The 27,262-nt window shown below is 37.4% G+C and overlaps 1 protein-coding gene across 2 annotated transcripts in view; it reads right to left on the reverse strand.

The window, feature by feature from the left end:
• MYOF (myoferlin) overlaps positions 1 to 27,262 on the reverse strand; it is a 313,269-nt gene that overhangs the window by 239,296 nt on the left and 46,711 nt on the right. For both annotated transcript variants that reach the window (XM_053692421.1, XM_053692420.1), the window contains exons 2-3: positions 10,317 to 10,372; positions 8,573 to 8,664 (exon numbers count right to left, since the gene is read on the reverse strand). In XM_053692421.1, the coding sequence (XP_053548396.1) occupies positions 8,573 to 8,664; positions 10,317 to 10,372 (148 nt within the window). The remainder of the gene's footprint in view (positions 1 to 8,572; positions 8,665 to 10,316; positions 10,373 to 27,262) is intronic.

Below are 27,262 nucleotides of genomic sequence, written 5' to 3' on the forward strand. Positions count from 1 at the left end.
AAAAAGGCATGAACAACCATAGCCCACCTTACCGACCGGACCAATGCCCTTAAGTCTATTATTACACAGTCCGGTTATTATTATTATACTTTATTTATGACACGCCATCATATTTCGCAGCGCTGCCCATGGATACAGTTCATTTAAATAAAACAATATAACACTTGTAAGAGACAGGACAAAAATTACAAACACATACAAGAGGAATTGAGTGCCCTATTCCCGTGGTTGAGAAACAGGAGGAGAGGGAAATGTTGTTAGGTAAGATAAATTTTATTGAGTTGGGTGGTAGGCTTTCCTGAACAGAAAAGTCTTCAGAGAGCATTTAAAGGAAGAAAGATTAGGGCAAAGCCTGACAGCACGAGGGAGAGTGTTCCAGAGGGTAGGTGCTGCACGACAGAAGTCCTGCAGTCTAGCATGAGAAAATGTGATAGTTGCAGATGCAAGGAGCAGGTCATTGTTAGATCTTAGTGGGCGGGCTGGAGTATACTTGTTGATTAGAGAGGATAGGTAGAGGGGGAGCGGTGTTGGTGAGCGCTTTGTATGCAAGGGTGAGAATTTTGAAGTATTCTGCTGTGAATGGGGAGCCAATGAAGGGACTCACAGAAAGGTGCAGCAGATACAGAGCAACAGGAAATGTGGATCAGCCTGGCAGAGGCATTTAGGATGGATTAAAGGGGGTAGAGGCGGGAAAGAGGAAGGCCAGTAAGTAGGTTATTGCAGTAGTCAAGTCGGGAAATAACAAGGGAGTGGATTATTTGCTTTGTGGTGTTAGCTCACAGAAAAGGTTGAATCTTGGAAATATTGCGTAGATGGTTGCGGCAGGATGTAGAAAGCAATTGGATATGGGGGACAAAGGATAAATTTGAGTCAAGTGTAACTCTGAGGCAGCGGACTTGGGGGCGATGGGGAAATGGTGATGCCGTCAACAGGTCTAGAGAAGTCACAAGTCGGCGTAGAGCTTGAGGGGCGGGGATAAGAAGGAGCTCAGTCTTGGACATTTTAATAAAGGAATAAATACCAGATAAGCAGTCGCTGACATGAGAAAGGACAGAGGGAGAGAGAGCAGGGGTGGAGAGGTAGATCTGGGTGTCGTCAGCAGAGAGGTGATATTTGAAGCCATAACTGTTGCTAAGTTTACCCAGCGAAGAAGTATAAAATGGAGAAGAGTAGAGGACCCAGAACAGATCCTTGAGGTACTCCAACAGACAGAGGCATTGGAGAGTAGTCGTCGCCGGCAAATGACACAGAAAAAGACCTGTAAAAAGATAGGAGTGAATCCAAGAAAGAGCAGTGTTACAGAGGCCAAAAGAGCTAAATGTCTGTAGGAGGAGGGGGTGGTCAACTGTGTCAAAGGCAGCTGAGAGGTCAAGTAAGAGGAGTATAGAGTAGTGGCCAATATTTTTAGCAGAGAGAAGATTGTTAGTAACATGGAAAGGGCAGTCTCAGTTGAGTGTTTGGGGCGGAATCCGGATTGCAGGGGGTCAAGCAAGGAGTTGGAGGAGGACAGGAAGTGGGTTCAAATAATTGTTTAAAATATAGTGAGGAGGCCCGAGCGAGGCACATGCCAGGAGTAAAAAGAGTGGACTAATAAGGGGCTTGCAATAAAAAGCATAATCACTATTAGAACAATTGACATTGCACAGTATGCACACAAACAATATAAGGAACCATGACTTAGGGGGAAGATAAATGATGCTTAATAGTATATTCTAAGAGTCCAAACCCCTTTTTGGTGTATAAAGAGGCTACCCAGTCCTTAGCATAGTTTATCAGTCACATTTGTCCTGCAGGAATAAAGTATGCTATACCGCTAGTACAGACTCTGAACTACCCAACAAGAGTAACTATAGGCGCTCTACTGCTAGGACAGGCTATAAAACACAAGTGAAGGCATTAATAGTATGTGGGCTGAGAGACGCACATGGGTACTTACCCAGTGACAGCCTCTTCCACTGTTCTTACCCCTATGGAAGTCCTAGGAGACAGATAGCCTATCCTGTGCTGTAACTTACAGCAGAGGATATATTGAGAGAGTATTTCTTCATGGCCAAACAGGAGGCGGCTAAAGAACTATCGCATCGACACCCATGGCAGGCTTGTGACTCCAACAAGAAGATGCACTTTTGCACAAACAGCCAGTATTCTCCTAAAGCCCTCTCTTAAAGGGACTATCCATTGAGGGAAATCCTGGGATTAACATCCCTGTAATTCTTCAAAAAACTGGAACACCTCTATCATTGCCTGCTCCTTGTTGATGAGGCAAATAACTACTGGGAGAGACAGGGAAGTGGGAGGAATATTTCAAGCTTTGTAACTTTGTTGTAGGGTGTCTTTGCCTGCTCCTGGTGACAAGGAAGTGAATTCCCACAAGTAAAGAATTTCATGGACTATCACCACCTTAGAAAGAAAATGCATGTTTTTCAAATTGAAAAGCACCCATGTAAATTTAAATTTTTACCTGTCTATACCATTAAAGAAACTCAAGGTCAAAAAGCTATTTATAGGGACAGTCTAATCAAAATTAAACTTTCATAATTCAGATAAGGCATGCAATTTTAAACAACTTTCCAATTTACTTTTATCATTAAATTTGCTTGGTTCTCTTGGTATTCTTTGTTGAAATATAAACCTAGGTAAGCTCATATGCTTGAAGGCCGCCGATTATATCAGTATATATAATCTTTCACAGATAGACAGTGCTAGTTCATGTGTGCCATATAGATAACATTGTGCTCACTCCCGTGGAGTTATTTATGAGTGAGCACTGAATGGTTAAAATGCAAGTCTGTCAAAAGAACTGAACAGTGTTGGTTATGCAAAACCGAGGAATGGGTTATAAAGGGATGATCTATCTTTTTAAACAAACATTCTGGAATAAATTGTCCATTTAATCTCAGTACTATTTGCCAAGCACTGTGTCTATAAGATGAGTTAGAGGAGAAAAAAATAAAACTTCTGTCCAATAGGATGCTTGAGTTAGAGTTTTTTCTTGGACTACTGAAATCTTTGGAACATTTTAATTCTTCTCAACCCATTTTACTAACATTTATTTAAAGTTATTTTTTTTACCAGATATTAAGATGATTTGGAAATATTCTATAATATTTATCAGTGTTTCCATATATTGGGTTAGTTCTCTAATAGCAGAAATCCAAAGCCTAAGCCCCACCTAATAAAATGTGTTGACTCCTCCCCTTTTTCCACATACCATCTCAAGAGTAACTAAATCGATGAAAGCTTGTTGGGTTCTACTTATAGAAAGAGCCATGACATGAAAAATGTGGTATGGTTTAATTTGATTATCTTGATTCACCCTAATAACACTCAACAGATATACCAAACACTAAAGCAAAAGGGCAGGCAGAAGAAGAAAAATATTCAAACTCATCTTATGATGCTTTAAGCAGATGTTAAACATTGAATGAAAAGTATATGACAAACTTGACCTAAGTAGAAGTATGGAGAAGCAAAAGTGAGAAAACCACACTTCTACCTTCTGCTTCAGCAGCCAAAGATGTGGTTACTGGCTTGCAAAATAGTTATTCAGCCCCAGTGGAACGGTGTATTCATTAAATGAAAGGCTTAGATGATACTACGAACATTCCACATGGAAATAGTCTTAGCTGGCATACATGCTTTGTTTTATGGTCTATTCAATAACAGGCTTTTGTATTGATGGATATAACAAAAACATCACACAATATCTAGCGTATAGCCCCATTTCAAATTATATGATTTTTTTTTAGCAGTGCAAAATAAAAGGAAAACGTCTTGAGAGGTATGAATTCAGGGACCAGCCAGAGAAGTACAAGGTCCCAATAGACACCAAATAAGGACCAACGGAAATCCTCTGGTAAGACTACTATGTTCAGATCTGTCTAAAATTCTGCACTCAATAGATACAAAATTAGGCTGGTAATATATTTTTTATTTTATACTATCCAGCTATGTCACCTGGAAAACAAAGTATCTATGCTGGCATGCAAGAAGTAGCCACATTAAAGGGACAGTCTAGTCCAAAATAAACTTTCATGATTCAGATAGGGCATGTAATTTTAAACAATTTTCCAATTTACTTTTATCACCAATTTTGCTTTGTTCTCTTGGTATTCATAGTTGAAAGCTTAACCTAGGAGGTTCATATGCTAATTTCTTAGACCTTGAAGGCCGCCTCTTAAGAATGCATTTTAACAGGTTTTTCACCACTAGAGGGTGTTAGTTCATGTGTTTTTTATAGATAGCACTGTTCTCATGCACGTGAAGTTACCTGGGAGCCATCACTGATTGGCTAAACTGCATGGCTGTCAAAAGAACTGAAATAAAGGGGCAGTTTGCAGAGGCTTAGATACAAGATAATCACAGAGGTAAAAAATATATAACTATAACTGTGTTGGTTATGCAAAACTGGGGAATGGGTAAAAAAGGGATTATCTATCTTTTAAAACAATAACAATTCTGGTGTAGACTGTCCCTTTAAGATTATTGCCCACAAAAGTATATATTTGGCTAATTTATGTCAGCAATAAGTGTAACTAAGATTATTATAAATGTTCTTTGGGGAAGTGGTATGCCCAAACAGCAGTCACTGGAAATGATCACTATGGCATATATAATGCCACACTGAAAATGAAACCCATTTCCCACCATTAAAAATATGTAATGTACACACCAATACGTACAATACTAAAAGGCACATAAACAGAACAACATGCTCAAGTGTGCCCAAACCAACTTACATTTTTGCACAGTAGCAACCATGACGACATACACAACCAGAATTTACAAAGGGCATTAATAATGTCTGCAGATGTGCCTTCCAAATACTGGCTTATTAAAGGAACATAATAATCAAAATCTGAATGTGTCTCACTGGAATTCAATGCAATATCCTTGCTTAGCAAAAATGTTTTTTAGTATGTATGTATATATATATTCTGTTATACAATTCCTTTGTACATAATGGTCTTATAAAGAAACAAATAAGTGATGCATTAACTTTAATGTGTTGCCTCCACTGCTACAATATAATGCATTTAGTCCGTTTTTGTTTTTTGTCCAGATTCATTTACCATCTTTGCTTTAAAATATTAAAGTTAAATCTTCTGTAAAGCCATGTAAAGCCCAAATATTTGTTTGTTTTTGCTTACTTAAAATGATAGCAAACACTTTGCCATTACATTACAAATGTTTTGCATTTAAAGAACGGAGAGTTGAGTTTGAAAATTTCAGAATACATCAACATCTTACTTGCTACAAACTCTCCCCGACTTGTTACTATAGTATACAAGGCTGACCATGGTCATTTTGTTAGTACTTTTTTTTGCATTATCTTAAAGGGACATGAAACCCACAGTTTTTCTTTCATGATTTAGAAAGAGCATGCAATTGTAAACAACTTTCCAATTTACTTCTATTATCTAATTTGCTTAATGTTCTTGATATTCTTTGCTGAAAAGCATATCTAGATATGCTCAGTAGCTGCCGATTGGTAGATGCCTCATGTGATTGGCTCACCCATGTGCATTGCTATTTCTTCAAAAAAAGGTTATCTAAAGAATAAAGCAAATTAGATAATAGAAGTAAACTGGAATGTTATTTAAAATTGTATTCTCTTCTTAAATCATGAAAGAAAATGTTTGGGTTTAGTGTCCCTTTAACTAATCACCTCAGTTAAGGCCATTTGGACAGATGCAGCAAGATTAGGCTTGTAGTCAGGCGTGTAATTTTCAGAAGAGGAAAACCCACGAAAAGGGTTAATTTACAGGAAAAGGGGGCAAAATAAATAATAAAAGTATATTTAAAAAAACAGTTACTACACATTAGAAAACATTTTAAAAGAACAGTCAAGTTAAAATTATACTTTCATGATTTAGATAGGGTATGCAATTTTAAACAACTTTCCATTTTTACTTTTATCATTAAATTTGCTTTGTTCTTTTGATATTCTTTGTTCAAAGCTAAAGCTAGGTAGGCTCAAACTGATTTCTAAACCATTGAAGGTCTCCTCATATTTCAGTGCATTTTGACAGTTATTCACAATTAGACAGTGCTAGTTCATGTGTGTCATATAGATAACATTGTGCTCACTCCCATGGAGTTATTTATGAGTGAGCAATGATTAGCTAAAATGCAAGTCAGTCAAAAGAAATTATATAATGGGGGGGGGGGCAGTCTGCAGAGGCTTAGATACAAGGTAATTGCAGAGGTAAAAAGTTTAATATATCCGTGTTGGTTATGCAAAAATGTGGAATGGTTAATAAAGGGATTTCCAAGTAAAGAAAATCCTTGCACTCCGCAATTCTTGTTGTATTAGAGCTTAATCATGGGCTAATAAAGGGATTATCTTTTTAAACAACAAACATTTTCAAGTAGACTTTCCCCATAAGCATAAATACAGGCGGTCACATGTTGCTGGACTTGTAAATTTGCTTCTTATGCAAAGACATTTTGTACGCAAAAATGAAATATGATATTTAGTGAAAAAGTAAAGACAGGCATATTATGCTTTCAGAACTGGATATGACGCATTACTTCCATAAACTTTAAAGCTAAGGCAAGTTATCTGCAACAGATCTGTCATTACACCCTCAGCTGCCAATGTGAATTGGTTTTAAAAACGGACATGAAGGTCAAAAATAAACTTTCATGGTTTACACCAGCATTCTTCCACTCGCATTCTTATAGCACAACACACCAGATTTTCATGGTATTTTAACTAGAGCACGGGTGAAATATTCAGCTGACCCAGTAGCCATGGTTACTATCCTGCTCTCACCCTAACAGCTAATTGCACCTTGCGCTCTAGGTCAGATAACATAAAAATCTGGCCTGTTGGTGTGCCCTGAGAACTGGAGTTGAAATACACTGGTTTAGAAAGAGAATGCAATTTTAAGGGACTTTTCTATTTACTACGAATATCAAAACCCAGTGACCTTTATTATTGCATAAAACTAACAAATAAGATTTTTTTCTTATTTTGCACTTTTATATACATATCAAGACCCAGTAAAATATTTTCACAGGACACACATTTCAGATGAATCGGATGAGGCACATATAGTGGACTACAGGACTGAGAGGTTATTACATTATTTACTATAATACACCAGTTGTCACATTATGCACAAACATGTACAAAAAGGTCTTAAGATAGTGAATCTATGGCTGATTAACCATCATCAAGTGGTATTCAGTCACTTACTCAACATTTGACTCAACCTGCCAGACTCATCATCACTTGAGCAATGTAAAACCACAAAGCCGTAAATCTATTTTAAGTAAAAAGTTTCCAACATTTTATTTTTGTAAAATATTTAATGTTTATAGCTTAACTTATATGCAACTTCTCCTTTTATATGTCACTGGTGGGTAGGTACTGAATCACTAGCAGAAAGAGATTCAATGATTTAAAGGGACACTCAATCAAAATTAACCTTTCATTATTGAGATAGAGCATGCCATTTTAAACAACTTTCCAATTTACTTCCATTAACAAAATGTGCACAGTCTTTTTATATTTAAACTTTTTGAGTCACCAGCTCCTACTGAGCATGTACAAGAATAAGCGTGTATGCATTTGTGAATGGCTGATGGCTGTCACATGGTATGTGTATGCATTTGTGAATGGCTGATGGCTGTCACATGGTACAGGGGGAGTGGGAAAAGACATAACTTTTAAAATTGTCAGAAAAAAAAATCTATTACTCATTTGAAGTTCAGACTAAGTGCTATTGCATTGTCTTTTTATCTTGCATTTGTTGATTATGCAAATCTACTGTGTTTACTGGTCCTTTAAATCAGTGTTTTTCAACCAGTGTGCCGTGGCACACTAGTGTGCCGTGAGAGATCCTCAGGTGTGCCATGGCAGACTGATAACAGTGTGACATATTTTTTAAATTTTGCTTGTTTTTTACTCCCAATGCAGGGGTGTCCCTCTTTCAAATTTTGAAATATTGGGAGGTATGTGACAGGCTCATCAGGCAGACATCATTTACAACTATGGCATATTTACATTCATTCACAGACAATCATTATGATTGTTTGTGAATGAATGTCAATATGTCACGTATAGTTTGTAGGAGGCATGACATCACAGCACAATACATACAGTATGTGTGTGTGTGTGTGTGTATATATATATATATATATATATATACACACACTGTATTAGGCTACAATGTGTGATTTTGTAAAATTTTGGGATGGTGGTGTGCCACAGGATTTTTTTATGTAAAAAAGTGTGCCACGGCAAAAAAAGGTTGAAAATCACTGCTTTAAATAACTAGTTGCTGCCATATTATGCAAAAATTATTACAACCTCAGTATATTAAATATACCCCCGCCCCAAACTTTTCATTTAACCCACACCAGGCAACTTCTCTTTACACCATTAAATATTAGTTCGGAAGAGGGTCCTGTCATATATTACAATATTTTTTTTATTAATTGCTACAAATTCATTGTAATTGAATTTACTTTAGACGCTATTATTTGGGACATAACATTTATACAGACATATAAATGGTGACTTTTTTGCATTGTGGTAAATTAAAATAAAAAAAACACATACTTGTCTTTTCCAATGGTTTCAAAGTCCTTAACAATGACTTCTAGCGATGAAGAAAAGTCCAAGGGTATCCCTCTCAAGTCAAATTCAAGCAACTAAAGACAAAAAAAGTAAAAAGCTGTAGAAAGTAAACAGTACTCAAATGTAAAAACAAAAATAAAAAAAAATAAAAGCCAACATCTGTCAAAAGGCGCCTTATAATGTCTACCCCGTGTCATGAACACTAAATTAGATTTTAATATTAGGTCTCATGATCACTCAGACTTGTAGGACATACAAGCTTTTAACCCCTTAGCTGACAGAGAGCTGTAATCCATGAATAAGCATTGCATTCCCCTATGGCATTGAAGGAGTTACATTTTTTTCCTCCATTTCAATCCTTCTCTCTCCATTTTTTCTTGGTTATTTCTTAAATGGATATTAAACCCAAATATTTTTTTCCCAATGATTCAGATAGAACATACCATTTTAAACAACTTTCTCATTTAATTTTATTATCAATCTTTCTTTGTTCTATTTGTATCTTGTTGAAAAGCAGGGAGATAAGCTTAGGAGCACTATATGGCAACAGTTTTTCAAGAATGTTATCCCTTTGCAAGAGCACATATAGTGTTCCAGATGCCTACCTAGGTATCTCTTCAAAGCAGATTTAATAATAGGAGTATATTGGAAACTTTTTTAAAAATGGTCTGCTCTGTCTGAATCACAAAATACATTTTTTGAGTTTCATATCCCTTTAACATTGATGGGTTATATTAAGAAATGGAAATACATTTAAATGTAACACAATTAAATGCATTAAATGTAACATGACAAAAAAATAGCATAATAAAAACAGAGTTTATTTGATAGTGAAAAAAATGTTACTCTGTTTTTTTTTTGTAACAGTTATTCCTTTTCCATAATAGATAAAGATACACAAAAGTCTTTATTTGTTACATCTAAAAATGGGTGCAAGTTATTTATAGCTATTATGTGCACACACTTATTTGTGTTGCTGATGAAAGCAGGTATCCAATAGATACAACCATGCCCAGCTAGGGTAAGTGGTATAGTACAGCATGGGAACCTACAGGTGCTTAAATGTTGAGGAGTTGAGTTTGGTGTTGGCAATTCAGCCACACAATGAATATTATGGCATTTTTTATACAGCAGGTACATGGTATATTCTAAGGGCAGGGGTCCTGTTTTCCTAGTGGCTAATAGCAGCAGTCTAATATATCTGCCAATCACAATCAAAATACCCCCCAGGCAGTCATGAAATCTGGACAGTGGTTCTAGTTAGAGAATTCACATATTTTTTTGCTTCATTTTATATTCTTTAATTATTTTCTCCCCACTGTCAGTTTATAAATGACAGTGTCTGTGCCATATTTAAAGGGATAGGAAAGACAAAATTTGATACAGCGTGAAATAAAAAATAAATAAATACATTTAAAATTGACTTCCATTATCAAAATGTGCACAATATTTTAAATGCATACATTCTGAGGCACCAGCAACTACAATGTACAGTATGTGCAAGAGTTCACAGTATACACAAGTCTATAATTGTGTAATGGCTGTCATATGACACAGGAGACAGGGAAATCAAAGGGACATTTGAAAATTTGTCAGTAGAAAAATCTATTGCTCATTTGACATTTAAAGTACATGTTATTGAATTGTAGTTTACAATGAATGTATTGATTATGCAATTCTACTTAATGTAACTAAAGCAAGCACTACACAAGTGGATATATATTACCTGGTTCCATACTGGATTGAGCTCACTGTCTATGGTTTTTGTTTTCTTTTTCTCATCTGCAAAATAAAAATAAAAAGCATTAAAAAAGGTTGAATATTTTGAATAAAATTGCATAGTTTAAAAAGGGACATGAAACCCCATATTTTTCTGCAATGATGAAGATAGAGCAAACAACTTTCCAATTTACTTTCAACTATTATCAAATTTGCTTCATTTTCTTTGTATCCTTTGATGAGGGAGTATCAACACACTTCTGGGAGCTAGCTGATCACATCCAGTAAGCCAATGACAAGAGATGTATAGGTGCAACCACCAATCAGCAGTTCACTGCTGCTCCGAACAAAGCAAATTAGATAATAGAAGTAAAATGGAAAGCAATTAAAAATTGCATGTTAAATCTGAATCGTGAAAGTTTCATTTTGACTTTACTGCCCCTTTTATAGATTCTAATATACATTAAAACATTATTTGGTAAATGTAGCTCCCATTTCCTATATCCTGAATGTTTCCAAATTCGCCGGTAGTAGGTTATGCATTGCAGCAATCGTCAACACAAAGGATGTTATTCTCTTGACTAAAACAAGCAGTAAAGTCAAGTGACAGTGCAGTCAATTTATTTTTGACCTGAAAAAAAGGGAATTTCAACATGTATATATATATATATATATATATATATATATATATATATATATATATATATATATATATATATATATATATATACACACATATATATATATATATATATATATATAAAAAAGCTGAACAAATTGATAATGGCAACAACGTTTTCACCTAACACCACACAAGCTGGTAACATACTAAGAGAACACTGGCCAATAGTGCAGTCTGACCCTAAATTGACCTTCACGCACAACCTGACACCAATGGTAGCATACCGGAGGGGAACTAACCTTAAGGACAGCTTGGTACGCACAGACCCTAAATCAAGTTACATGGATACTGCCCATACTAACATCAAAGGTTCATACAGGTGCCTAGGGTGCACAACATGTAATGGTCTCATAACAACTAAAAACTTTCACCATCCTCACACGAATAAAGTATTCAAGATCAAGCACTCAATATCCTGCACTACAACATTTGTAGTTTACCTATTATTCTGTCCATGTGCCCGGTTCTACGTGGGCAAGACGAGCGGAACACTCCGCGATAGGATGTCTAACCACAGACGGGCAATACGGCTGGCATTAGAACAAGGAGGATCGGACCAACCGGTGGCCAGACACTGTGCCGACATGAGACACCAGGTGTCCACTATCAGATATATCCTGATTGATCATATCCCCCCCCTTGATAGGGGTGGTGACAGAAATAAGGCCCTGCTTAGAAGAGAAGCTGAATGGATATATAGATTGGGCACGGTAGCCCCAGGAGGGTTAAACTCACCTCCGGATTTTAAAGCGCTCATTTAAGCCGAGACACATACTGGGGCATGGCAATTACACCTTGAGTAATATGTGACAATGCACTGAGGGTCAGGCCTCTTGGGGGGTAGACCATTCAGCGCAGGGTGCACTACCTGGCGTTGGGGGAGTCATGGTAATGATTCCTCCAATGCAACATCACTCGGTATATTAATGCCAATTGCCAACAAGTTCTCATGCAGACTTAAAATACGGAGCTTCCTTTAAATCCATGGCAACCATACAGAGATGATACATCTGCACCAATCTAAGGCGACAATCTTAACGTGCAGAGAATAACCGACAGGAACATCAGAAAAGACACAGGTCTAGGAACCATGGATATATAACCATGACAGAGATGACATCAACCATCCAATTGAGGATGACATCCCATACGCCCAAGGGTCAGTTTGTGCCAACACCAAAAAATAGGGACACTGCACTAGGACTGTCCAACTACGATGAACTCAAAGATTCAATTAAGGATGGACATCACTATATAGAAATTTGACACGGAGTAACTATATGGACTAACAGGGCAACAATAGCTTTCTCTAATACATATTAAGAGAGCTAAGATGTATATAATATATGTAATGTGTATACAGGCACAAGAGAGATAGATATAATTTAGAACAAAATCAATACCAATTATACATTACTAGAGCTAAGTGTGTAATGTAGCAACAGCAGTTAGGTTGCTATTTCTTATTTTTACTTTCTATATATTTCTTATTTTTTACTAATAATTTTGTATTTTTACCCATGCTAAATGGTTAGATGATTTTATTTTCCTTTACTGGTATCTAGGTCCATAGGAGGGGATCAATCACATAATCTACAAAGACAGCCTAGGAAAACATATACGATACTTAAGATGATATACATATACTACATACAATAAGTGCCAGAGAATACTTTTAGCCCCTCTAACAAGCACATTCCAGGACAAGTACAAGTGATATGTAAATGAATGAAGTCCAAAAAATCATGTTAATAGTGAGACATGAAGGTAATGCATACTGGCCATAGAATAGTGGTAAATCTGAACTAGGTAAACCAATAGATCCATCCGCCCAAGTAGAACCGGCAGAACAAATGGTTCCTATGACAACTAGAAGATGACAGTGAACTCTATAGAACCTGTCACGGAGATCATCATAACGAACAATAGTAGCACTCCAGTAAGGGAGATGTAATTTAGACAATAGGGAACAATGCACATACATATATATGAGCCTATGAGCAGTGCAGGAGGCACCGGCTAAATAAATTCACGCAATTGTAACAATACGTAGAATAAGTTACACTGTTAATAATGGCACAGAGTTTGAAACACTATTACATACTTTAGTAACGTAATTTATTAACACAGTAAGTTTGTATCGATATTATAACATTATAAGCTTTGTATAGAAATGAGGATACCGGATACAATACTGCACTTAACACTTCCGGTTCACATAGTGGAACGCAAACATGCGGTCCACACACACACTGTTTGGCGCCACCACACTGAGAAATCTTCACACACAGGTATTTTTGATTTATGTTTAACGAGCAATAGGCTTCTATTTAAGTTTGTTTGATGCACTGTATGTTTATGCTGATGATGGGGAAGAATACCCCGAAAACGTTTCATTAAAATTTACCACGATTTTTCACTAAAAGACCTGAGAGTGCGACCATTTCTTTTGGAATATATATATATATATATATACATACACACACACATATATATATATATATATATATATATATACACACACACATATATATATATATATATACATATATATATATACACATATATATATATATATATATATATATATATATATATATATATATATATATATATATATATATATATATATATATATATATATATATATATATATATATATATATATATATATATATATATATATATATATATATATATATATATATATAACATAATTTATGCTTACCTGATAAATTTATTTCTCTTGTAGTGTGTTCAGTCCACGGGTCATCCATTACTTATGGGATATATTCTCCTTCCCAACAGGAAGTTGCAAGAGGATAACCCAAGCAGAGCTGCTATATAGCTCCTCCCCTCACATGTCATATCCAGTCATTCGACCGAAACAAGACGAGAAAGGAGAAACTATAGGGAGCAGTGGTGACTGGAGTTATAATTTAAAATTTAGAACCTGCCTCAAATAGACAGGGCGGGCCATGGACTGAACACACTACAAGAGAAATAAATTTATCAGGTAAGCATAAATTATGTTTTCTCTTGTTAAGTGTGTTCAGTCCACGGGTCATCCATTACTTATGGGATACCAATACCAAAGCTAAAGTACACGGATGATGGGAGGGACAAGGCAGGAACATTAAACAGAAGGAACCACTGCCTGTAGAATCTTTCTCCCAAAAACAGCCTCCGAAGAAGCAAAAGTGTCAAATTTGTAAAATTTGTAAAATTTGGAAAAGGTATGAAGTGAAGACCAAGTTGCAGCCTTGCAAATCTGTTCAACAGAGGCCTCATTCTTAAAGGCCCAGGTGGAAGCCACAGCTCTAGTGGAATGAGCTGTAATTCTTTCAGGAGGCTGCTGTCCAGCAGTCTCATAGGCTAAGCGTATTATGCTACGAAGCCAAAAAGAGAGAGAGGTAGCCGAAGCCTTTTGACCTCTCCTCTGTCCAGAGTAAACGACAAACAGAGAAGAAGTTTGTCGAAAATCTTTAGTTGCCTGTAAGTAGAACTTCAGAGCACAGACCACATCTAGATTATGCAAAAGACGTTCCTTCTTTGAAGAAGGATTAGGACATAAGGATGGAACAACAATCTCTTGATTGATATTCTTGTTAGAAACAACCTTAGGTAAAAACCCAGGTTTAGTACGCAGGACTACCTTGTCTGAATGAAAGATCAGATAAGGAGAATCACAATGTAAGGCAGATAACTCAGAGACTCTACGAGCCGAGGAAATAGCCATCAAAAACAGAACTTTCCAAGATAAAAGCTTAATATCAATGGAATGAAGGGGTTCAAACGGAACACCCTGGAGAACTTTAAGAATCAAGTTTAAGCTCCACGGAGGAGCAACAGTTTTAAACACAGGCTTAATCCTAGCCAAAGCCTGACAAAAAGCCTGGACGTCTGGATTCTCTGCCAGACGCTTGTGTAAAAGAATAGACAGAGCAGAAATCTGTCCCTTTAGTGAACTAGCGGATAAGCCCTTTTCTAAACCCTCTTGTAGAAAAGACAATATCCTAGGAATCCTAACCTTACTCCATGAGTAACTCTTGGATTCACACCAATATAAATATTTACGCCATATCTTGTGGTAAATTTTTCTGGTAATAGGTTTCCGAGCCTGTATTAATGTATCAATAACCGAATCCGAAAACCCACGCTTTGATAGAATCAAGCGTTCAATTTCCAAGCAGTCAGCCTCAGAGAAATTAGTTTTGGATGGTTGAAAGGACCCTGAATTAGAAGGTCCTGCCTCAGGGGTAGAGACCACGGTGGACAGGACGACATGTCCACTAGGTCTGCATACCAGGTCCTGCGTGGCCACGCAGGCGCTATCAGAATCACCGATGCTCTCTCCTGTTTGATCCTGGCAATCAGACGAGGAAGCAATGGAAAAGGTGGAAACACATAAGCTATGTTGAAAACCCAAGGGGCTGCTAGTGCATCTACCAGCACCGCTCCCGGGTCCCTGGACCTGGATCCGTAACAAGGAAGCTTGGCGTTCTGGCGAGATGCCATGAGATCCAGATCCGGTTTGCCCCAACGAAGAATCAGTTGGGCAAATACCTCCGGGTGAAGTTCCCACTCCCCCGGATGAAAAGTCTGGCGACTTAAAAAATCCGCCTCCCAGTTCTCCACGCCTGGGATGTAGATCGCTGACAGGTGGCAAGAGTGAGACTCTGCCCAGCGAATTATCTTCGAGACTTCCAACATCGCTAGGGAACTCCTGGTTCCCCCTTGATGATTGATGTAAGCCACAGTCGTGATGTTGTCCGACTGAAATCTGATGAACCTCAGTGTTGCCAACTGAGGCCAAGCTAGAAGAGCATTGAATATTGCCCTTAATTCTAGAATGTTTATTGGGAGGAGTTTCTCCTCCTGAGTCCACGATCCCTGAGCCTTCAGGGAGTTCCAGACTGCTCCCCAGCCTAGTAGGCTGGCATCTGTTGTTACAATCGTCCAATCTGGTCTGCGAAAGGACATTCCTTTGGACAGATGAACCCGTGATAACCACCAGAGAAGAGAATCTCTGGTCTCCTGGTCCAGATTTAGCAAAGGGGACAGATCTGAGTAATCCCCGTTCCATTGACTTAGCATGCATAGTTGCAGCGGTCTGAGATGTAGGCGCGCAAATGGCACTATGTCCATCGCCGCGACCATTAAGCCGATCACTTCCATGCACTGAGCTACCAATGGGCTTGGAATGGAGTGAAGGACACGGCAAGCATTGAGAAATTTTGATAGCCTGGACTCCGTCAGGTAAATCTTCATCTCTACAGAATCTATAAGAGTCCCTAGAAAAGGGACCCTTGTGAGTGGTAACAGAGAACTCTTTTCCACGTTCACTTTCTACCCATGCGACCTCAGAAATGCTAGAACTATCTCTGTATGAGACTTTGCATTTTGAAAACTTGACGCTTGAATCAGAATGTCGTCTAGGTACGGAGCCACCGCTATGCCTCGTGGTCTTAGTACCGCCAGAAGAGAGCCCAGAACCTTTGTAAAAATTCTCGGGGCCGTAGCCAACCCGAAGGGAAGCTCTACAAACTGGTAATGCCTGTCTAGAAAGGCAAACCTTGGGTACCGATAATGATCTTTGTGAATCGGTATGTGAAGGTAGGCATCCTTTAAATCCACTGTGGTCATATATTGACCCTCTTGGATCATGGGTAGGATGGTTCGAATGGTTTCCATCTTGAACGATGGAACCCTTAGGAATTTGTTTAAGATTTTTAAATCTAAGATTGGTCTGAACGTTCCCTCTTTCTTGGGAACCACAAACAGATTTGAATAAAACCCTTGCCCCTGTTCCGTCCGTGGAACTGGGTGGATCACTCCCATCACTAAGAGGTCTTGTACACATTGTAGAAATGCCCCTTTCTTTACTAGGTTTGTTGATAACCTTGACAGATGAAACCTCCCTTGTGGAGGAGAAGTCTTGAAATCCAGAAGGTATCCCTGAGATATAATCTCCAGCGTCCAGGGATCCTGTACATCTCTTGCCCAAGCCTGGGCGAAGAGAGAGAGTCTGCCCCCCACTAGATCCGTCTCCGGAAAGGGGGCCCTGACTTCATGCCTTCTGGCCTGCTTGCCCTTGTTCCATGACTGGTTGCTTTTCCAACCCTGTCTGTAACGAACAGTAGTTCCTTCCTGTTTTGGAGCGGAGGAAGTTGATGCTGCTCCTGCCTTGAAATTACGAAAGGCACGAAAATTAGACTGTTTGGCCTTTGATTTGGCCCTGTCCTGAGGAAGGGTGTGGCCCTTACCTCCAGTAATGTCAGCAATAATTTCCTTCAAGCCGGGCCCGAATAAGGTCTGCCCTTTGAAAGGAATGTTTAGCAATTTAGACTTAGAAGTTACATCTGCCGACCAGGATTTAAGCCAAAGCGCTCTGCGCGCCTGTATGGCGAATCCGGAATTTTTAGCCGTAAGTTTGGTTAAATGCACTACGGCATCCGAAACAAACGCATTAGCCATCTTAAGGGTTCTAATCTTGCTCAGAGACTCATCCAATGGTGCTGTGCGAATCGCCTCTTCCAGAGACTCAAACCAGAATGCCGCTGCAGCAGTGACAGGCGCAATGCATGCAAGAGGCTGTAAAATAAAACCTTGTTGAACAAACATTTTCTTAAGGTAACCCTCTAATTTTTTATCCATTGGATCTGAGAAAGCACAGCTATCCTCCACCGGGATAGTGGTACGCTTGGCTAAAGTAGAAACTGCTCCCTCCACCTTAGGGACCGTCTGCCATAAGTCTCCTGTGGTGGCGTCTATAGGGAACATTTTTCTAAATATCGGAGGAGGGGAAAAAGGCACACCGGGTCTATCCCACTCCTTACTAATAATCTCTGTAAGCCTCTTTGGTATAGGAAAAACGTCAGTACACACCGGCACCGCGTAGTATTTATCCAGCCTACATAATTTCTCTGGGATTGCCACCGTGTCACAATCATTCAGAGCCGCTAACACCTCCCCTAGCAACACGCGGAGGTTCTCAAGCTTAAATTTAAAATTTCTGAATCCGGTCTCCCCGAATCAGAACCGTCACCCACAGATTGAAGCTCTCCGTCCTCATGTTCTGCAAATTGTGACGCAGTATCAGACATGGCTCTCGTGTCATCGGCGCGCTCTGTCCTTAACCCAGAACTGTCGCGCTTGCCTCTTAACTCTGGCATATTGTATAACACTTCTTTCGTAACATTAGCCATATCATGTAAAGTGATTTGTAAGGGCCTTGATGTACTTGGCGCCTCAATCTCACGCACCTCCCGAGCGGGAGACGAAGGTACTGACACGTGAGGAGAGTTAGACGGCATAACTGTCCCCTCGTTGTCTGGTGATAATTTTTTAAGGGGTACAGATTGATTTTTCAAAGTAACATCAATACAATTGGTACACATATTTCTATTGGGCTCCACAACGGCTTTTAAACATAATGAACAAGCAGATTCCTCTATCAGACATGTTAAAACAGACTAGCAATGAAGAAAGCAAGCTTGGAAAATACTTTCAATAAGTTTGCAAGCAATATAAAAAACGCTGCAGCGCTTTTAAAAAAACACAGTTGAGTAACTAAAAGAATAATTCAGTTATAGTCAACAATTCTTTAAATGTATTAATTAGCAGAGGATTGCACCCATTAGCAACCGGATGATTAACCCCTCAGTACCCAAAAAAACGGATATCAAATTAATATAAAACGTTTTTATCACAGTCTAACACACTGTCACAGGTCTGCTGTGACTGATTACCTCCCTCAAAAAATGAATTTTGAAGACCCCTGAGCTCTCTGGAGACATCCTGGATCAAGGAGGAAGAAGAAGGAAGACTGTGCTAGAATTTTAACTGCGCAACAAGGCGCTAAAAAGAGGCCCCTCCTGCTCATTTACAACAGTGGGAGACCTGATATAATGGTTTCTATGCAGAAATATATGTTAGCCATGTGGAAAATAATTTATGCCCAAAGGATTTATCACCAAAGTACCTCACAAAACGAATAACATGCCAGTAAACGTTTTGAAAATAAACTTCTTTAAATGTCATGCAAAGTTATTACTAAGCCTGCAACCAGTCGCTACCACTGCAGATAAGGCTTAAGCATTATTTCAGTATTAACAGTATTTTCACAGTCAAATTCTAGTCCCTAGAAAATAACTCTATTGTGCATACATTTATCAGCCTGATACCAGTCACTACTACTGCATTTAAGGCTGTACTTACATCATACGGGTAACAGCAGTATTTTCTTAGTCAATTCCATTCCCAGAAAATATTGTACTGCACATACCTCATTTGCGGTGGACCCTGCATGCTATTCCCATGTTCTGAAGTTACCCCACTCCTCAGAATGTCGAGAACAGCCAGTGGATCTTAGTTACGCCTGCTAAGATCATAGAAAACGCAAGCAGTTTCTTCTTCCAAATACTGCCTGAGATAGAAAAAAACAGCACACTCCGGTGCCATTTAAAATAACAAACTTTTGATTGAAGAATAATTAAGTAAAAACTCCAACTCCTCCAGCGACCTCCTTCTTTGTTGAGGGTTGCAAGAGAATGACTGGATATGACATGTGAGGGGAGGAGCTATATAGCAGCTCTGCTTGGGTGATCCTCTTGCAACTTCCTGTTGGGGAGGAGAATATATCCCATAAGTAATGGATGACCCGTGGACTGAACACACTTAACAAGATATATATATATATATATATATATATATATATATATATATATATATATATATATATATATATATATATATATATATATATATATATATATATATATATATATATAAAGGGACAGTACAACACAGTGATTTTAATTTCAAATGTTTAGTTATGTATAGTAAGTCAACTTTCAATATACTTTATTTTGCCCCCTATGTCATTTAGCTTTGAAATCCTCAAATTGAAAATGCATTCAGCAAAATGTTCGAGGCTGATCCTGCTACATATCTTTCCCTATTTAGCATCAGCAGATTAGTATAAAATTACATTGGTTTGATGTTAACATGAACAAGGGATAGCCTTGTCTTCTCAAGGAAGACAGCTCAGATTAGCGCCCCCAAATAAAGCAAGTGGTTGGTGGAGACTATTAAAAAACAAATGAAGCAAACAAGGTGTTTATTTTTTAGTGAAATGTTTTAATGTGTAATAAAACTGCACTAAAATAAATGGACATGTGCAAGATGAGTATTTTTTTTAGTATTTGGTAATATTGAGTGTTGAGATCTCCCAGCTTGAATTCCAACACTATAAAAGACTTTTTTTTAATCTGTTGAGATAATCAATGTGGAGAATTGTTTTTCCTTTTCCCATGCACAGTGGCTATAGTGTAATATTTTTTTTTTATATGGTTGCATTTTGTTGGTATTCGGTGATGTCATGGTATAATTCTCTATTAGCAATTTAAGCTATTGTATATGGGCTCAAATATAACTGGTTATATTATTTAAAAAGGATACAGAACCCAAATTTAGTTTTTTCATGATTCAGATAGAGCATGCAATTTTAAAGAGACACTAAACCAAAAATTTTTCTTTCATGATTCAGATAGAGCATGCAATTTTAAGCAACTTTCTAATTTACTCCTATTATCAAATTTTCTTCATTCTCTTGGTATCTTTATTTGAAATGCAAGAATGTAAGTTTAGATTCTGGCCCATTTTTGGTGCACACACTGTGTGGTTCTTGCTGATTGGTGGATAAATTCACCCACCAATAAACAAGTGCTTTCCATGGTCCTGAACCAAAAAAATAGCTTAGATGCCTTCTTTTTCAAATAAAGAAAGCAAGAGAATGAAGAATTGATAATAGGAGTAAATTAGAAAGTTGCTTAAATTTAAATGCTCTATCTGAATCACAAAAGCAAAAATGTGGGTTCAGTGTCCCTTTAAGCAACTTTCTAATTTATTTTTATTATCAATTTTTCTTCGTTCTCTTGGCATCTTTATTTGAAAAAGCAAGAATTTAAGCTTACGAGCCGGCACATCTTTGGTTCAGCACCAAGTAGCACTTGGTTATTGGAGGCTACATTTAGCCACCAATCAAGCAAGCGCTACCAAGGTGCTGAACCAAAGATGGGCAAGCTCGTAAGCTTACATTTCTGCTTTTGGGGGTTATAACATAGATTAGAGAGAGGCCCCATTGTGCACTACAGAAATAAAAGCACTTTTTATTCTTGCAAGGTGATCACTGTTACCACAGACTGTACAGAAAAAAAACGTATATTTTTTTTTAAGAGAGGGACTTTAAAAAAATAAAACTTTATTAGGGGTTTCTAGACACACCTGGTTTTTTTTATTATTATTATTATTATTATTAATATAAATGTATATAATGTCATATCCTTAAGCAAATCCCCAATTTTTTTTTTTTTTTTTTTTTTTTTTTTTTTTTAAAGATCTGCTTGATATTACTGCTCCAAGACCATTGGAAAGAGCAAACTCTTTTAAATGAGGAGTCTTGGAGGTTTTTTAGCTGCTAAGAAAGCTGAGATTGAGGGAATTTGAATAACCTCTTCATCCAGTTCCTTTGCAGCTACTTTATGTCATATGCACTCTAATGAAGCCTGGGAATGCCTCCCACTCAGCCACCAATGATGCCCAGCCTGCAGTGTGAGGGTTCAGCCAAAACAGCGTTTTAACAGCAACCCCCCTGCATGACGAAAAGGGCTGTGATGTGCATAAGCAGCAATAGCTTGTCATGCGCATTAAAGGGGTTAAAAACAGTTCAGTTACATATGTAATTGTAAAGTTAAACAAAATATTAAAATGGATCATGTTTAAATGAAACCCTATATGATTAAAATAAATAAAACATCTTGTATTCAATACCTCAGATGTTTGCTACATATTGTACTCCAAATTACAGATGTATGCTAGTTGTTTGCACACGTATTGCACTCAACACCAAATATTTTAAAGCAGAAAAAAAAAGTCTTTGCATATCAATAAGCCTAAATATAATAGATGGAGTTGACCAAAGACAAAAGTCAGTTGAGGATTCACAGATCTACTGCCGAGTCCATGTCATCTATTACAAAATGCAGAATAGTTCAGCACCAGTGTCAAAGAATGTGCTTGCTGCAGGGTCCACACTCCAAACCCATAAAACATATAGTAAGTCCAGGAGACAGCCGCACCATACAATAATATACTTTATTTAGTACAAACGTATAATAAAAATATGCTTTTGTACTAAATAAAGTATATTATTGAATGGTGCGGCTGTCTCCTGGTCTTACTCCATGTCATCTATTCTAAGTAGGATGACCATATTGCCGCTTTAAAAAGGGACACATATGAAAAATACATATATGTCAGGGTTCTTATACAAAACATTTCTTTAAACAGCCCTGAAATCAGCCCTGACACATGTATTTTTTATATGTGTGTGTCCCTTTTTAAAGCGGCAATATGGTCACCCTAATTCTAAGGGACAATGAGTTAATTGGTAGCACTATCTTACAGTCCAACCTTTTGTTGTTTTGAGTTTGCCCAGCCCCCTAAACCAGTGTTTCTCAACCGCGGTCCTTAATTAACCCAAACAGTCCAGGTTTTCATTATAGCTGAACCAGTGCACAGGTGAAATATTCAGCTTATCAGTAATACCATAGTTACTAACATTTGAGGAATATTGAATCTAAATCGCTAAAACATAGTGTTTCTATAGACATATGTGCAACAGCTATATTCCTGGTAAATGTTCATTCAAAATAACACCATTGGAAAGAATTCCTCCAAGTAATATGTACAATAGGTTTTCTAAATTGAGACAAAGGGAAACCTACTGGATTTACAAATTCAATAGTTTATTTCCAACTGGCCTTAATGAGGTCATAGACTCTTAAGCATTTGTGTAGATATTCATGTTTATATATACATATGAGATACTGCTACTTTCAATATATGTATGGTTATATGTATATTTTGTTCGCTGGACTTTTCCACAACCCATTGTTGGAGGTTTTGTATCCACAAGCATTATATAATCTTAGACCACAGAAATTCTATTTATAGTTATGGTCAAATGCATCACATATTGATTAGGAATCTAGACTACCATATTTTATACATTGTATTTTATGTCTTCTCCTTTTCTACATTATTAGTATCTAACCTCAACCCATCACATTAGGTCCTACCACACATTCACACCACTTATTCACAATCTTTGTCAGCCCATTTATACACCCCTACACTCTTATTTTATAGGGCAACAATGTCACTACATTAGGGTTTTCACTTAAAATGTAATTCACTATTCCCATTTCATCCTCTATATATATATATATATATATATATATATATATATATTCGGATCTAAGTCCCTTATTGAAATCCATCAGTTAGTCACCCTACACACATCATGACACTTTATTTATATATATTAAACTAAATGGTAACATATAGATTTCAGAACGGAAAACCACATATTTTTGGTGTATCTTGTAGTTTTAAAAGGTTTTACTCCTAGTCTTTTTCTATGTCTTGATTCATTCACTGGAAAATTCAGAGATCTTTCTGATCGTCGAAACCACAAGTTTAACCACTTTATTAATTATTTATATTGACTTGTGGACTTTATGCTGAATAGCCATGAGCCCATGATGTGTAATTTCACTATTAGCGATATTTATTCACTTATTTGATGTTCTATTATATAGATCGTAATATTACAAATTTATAAACAACCAATGGCACGATACCAATCACAATTTACGTTATTCCATTGGTGTTAGAAGTAGATATGGGCGTAATCATTTCGCCCTTAGCAACCACAATAGATAGAGAGATGTATACGCTCGGGCCGTAGTGATCATATGATCATGCGTCTTTTTTGACGTCTGAATCACGGCATCAGCCATTTGCTACATTCCCGACCACATGACGTTACGTCATGATGATATTATCTTTAACATGCAGCATATAGCGGAACCAATGAGAATGCCATATAATGACAGGCCCCTAACATGGTCGTAACCCATTGGCCAGGCACGCAACATATGTTAGCCTGTTTACTCCGCTAACAACATCCACAGGGAACGATCGAAACTGTCAATTTTCGATCTAACCGCTCACTACCATATTACCTTTATAGACACATGGGTATATAAGGTTATATACTTGATAATGTAGATGTAACATACAATTTTAATTAATTGAATAGAACACCATCACAATAATGGGGAGTGTTGGGAAAGGAAGGACATGATAGGTCAATCTGTGCAAAGGAAGGGGAGGGTTTATTTTGAACATTAGGTTACTGAGCCCTATATAAAGGGCACCCATGTACACAATGAATATACAAGCCTGAGGAAACGGGGTGTTCCCCGAGAAACGCGTCGCTATTTTGTATGGTCTATGGGGAGATAGGTTGTCATCACCCAGCTGTAATTTGTTATACCGTTTGGTATTTTTATTTTGTACAAATAAAATACTGATTTTATACTTTTACATAAGTCTGGTGTTGGTGTAACTACCCTCATAGCAGTAACCTAAGGGCACTCCAGCTCTTCCTCCTCCTTCCACTGCAGTTTCGGCCGAAGTTTGTCATCCAGGAGACAAAGATTTCCAGTTCATCTGGGGGAGATCAACACACAGCCAGCTGGTTTGCTGTTGAAAACCAGCCCGCCCCTACTGGCACAAGAGAGTGCCGCCTCGTTTGTGAGTACCCTTTTTCTGCTCCTTTATTGGATTCTTTGGTTTTATTGATCTACACATGTGGCGCCTCTGTTTTTGTTTCACATCATAGAATTACATCATCCAGTTGGGTGAAGACAGAGAGCAGCCTGTTCAAGTACTGATGGACATTTGAAGAAACTTGCTGGACTTTCTAGATCTGGTTGCCTACACTATTGATCTGTACAACTCTTGACACTCAATCATAGCATTACTTACCTGAAATTTAATATACCGAATGTGTATATATGGTGTGTAATATTGTCATTTGCTCTACTGCTAGTCAACATCCCTCCACATTTCATATACTAGCACATACACCTTTATGTCGGCACCCTTTATATATATTTCTCGCAAGAGTTAAGCGCCTCCTATAGAAGCCTAGTGATAGTTTTATCACGGTGACTTCTGTTTAGTTTGACATAGTTACTAACCTGCTCTCACTCAGCTGATTATTTCACCTGTACACTGGTTCAGCTATAATGAAAATCTGGCCTGTTGGGGATACTTGAGGGCCGGGTTGAGAAACAATGCCCTAAACCACTCAAATTGCAAGTCTGACCAGATCCCATTTTCATGAGGCATAAATGCGAGATGATATTCTCTTGTAATCCCTGACATTACAGTAAATTATGTGAAGTTAGCCAGAATAATGTCTCTTCTATAAGAACAGTGCTCTTGGGAGGTTAATAAAAACTTTATATTATAGTATTGTTGGTGTACAGAGGGAGATTTAGGATTTTTTATTTTATTATTTTTTTTTGCACAAAAGCTAAATGAAGTAAGAGGAACAGAGATGCTGTGTTACTCGCTGTCTAGTTACTAGAGATTTAATAAATAACCTTTTAAAACTGACTTAGATAGAATTATTAGCTTTAAAGTGAATGTCAACTTTCAAGAATGAAAGCCCTGTTTTTAAAAATACTATTAAAAAACAGGGGCACTTTCATTTGTGAAAGTTTACATTGAAGCCGTTCTTTTAAAATACCTTTTATTCCTAACAAGCGTGGAACACCGGAGCTGCGATTCCTCCGCCCCCAGGACGTCTCTTGTTACTTCAGAAATGACGAATCTGGCTTCCTCCAACCACGGCATGGCCTCAGGCAATCTTTGCTCTGGGGGAGCCGTTATTGGAGGAAGCCGGATGCATCATTTCTGACGATAACCTGGGGGCGGAAGAATCGCTGCTCCGGTGTTCCACGCTTGCTAGGAATAAAAGGTAAGTATTTACCTTTTAATGTAAACTTCAATGGCTTCAATGTAAACTTTTATGAATAAAAGTGCCCCTGTTTTTAATAGTATTTTTAAAAACAGGGCTTTCATTCGTGAAAGTTGACATTCACTTTAAGTTGAACCCCCTTCTTACAACTGTACGAAGTATCCTTTAAAGGGATATGAAACCCAAAATGTGCTCTTTCATAATTCAGATAGAGAATACAATTTTAAACAACTTTCCAATTTACTTCAATGTTTTAATTTGCTTCCTTCTCTTGTTATTTGCTGAAAGGTTTATCTAGACAAGATCAGGAGCAGCAGAGAACCTAGGTTCTAGCTGTTGATTGGTGGTTGCATACATATACACATATATGGCTCACCCATGTGTTCAGTTAGAAACCAGTAGTGCATTGCTGCTCCTTGAAGAAATTATACCAAGAGAATGAAACAGATTAGATAATAGAAGTAAAATAGAAAGTTGTTTAAAATTGTATTCTCTATCTGAATCATGAAAGAAAATGTTTGGGTTTCATGTACCTTTAATCTAATTACTGCCGGTTGACTTGTTAAGTATTTTTAAAGAAAAATTTAAAACTGTGAGAATGTTACTTTATTAGCTAATTCAAAACTGCTACCAATCAACCTCAGCAGTGGAGACAACAGGCTTTTAAACATAGGGAAATCTACGTTACAATATGACAGATCACATACATTTTTGGAAACTAAAAAAACATTACAATTATTCCTTCAATGTTTAAACAATATAATTAAAAAAAAGAATACATCAGCATATGTAGTTTCATTGTAAGCTTTGGTGTGAATAAGTTTTACATAACATTATTTAGGGTTTAATGTCCTTTTAATGGGAGATAGTGAGTATCTTTATATTGCATTAACTGAATCATGAAAGTTTAAAAGGGACAGTCTTCACCAGAATTTGTATTGTTTTAAAAGATAGATAATCCCTTTATTACCCATTCCCCAGTTTTGCATAACCAACACAGTTATATTAAAATACTTTACCTCTGTGATTATCTTGTATCTAAGCCTCTGCAAACTGCCCCTTTATTTCAGTTCTTTTGACAGACTTGCAGTTTAGTCAATCAGTGCCTGCTCCCAGATAACCTCACGTGCACGAGCACAGTGTTATCTATATGAAATACATGAACTAACACCCTCTAGTGGTGAAAAACTGTTAAAATGTATTCTGAAAAGAGGTGGCCTTCAAGGTCTAAGAAATTAGCATATGAACCTCCTAGGTTAAGCTTTCAACTAAGAATACCAAGAGAACAAAGCAAAAAGTAAATTGGAAAATTGTTTAAAATTACATGCTCTATCTGAATCATGAAAGTTTATTTTGGCCTAGACTGTCCCTT

The sequence above is a fragment of the Bombina bombina genome, chromosome 9, assembly GCF_027579735.1.
Source record: "Bombina bombina isolate aBomBom1 chromosome 9, aBomBom1.pri, whole genome shotgun sequence".
Taxonomy (NCBI): domain Eukaryota; kingdom Metazoa; phylum Chordata; class Amphibia; order Anura; family Bombinatoridae; genus Bombina; species Bombina bombina.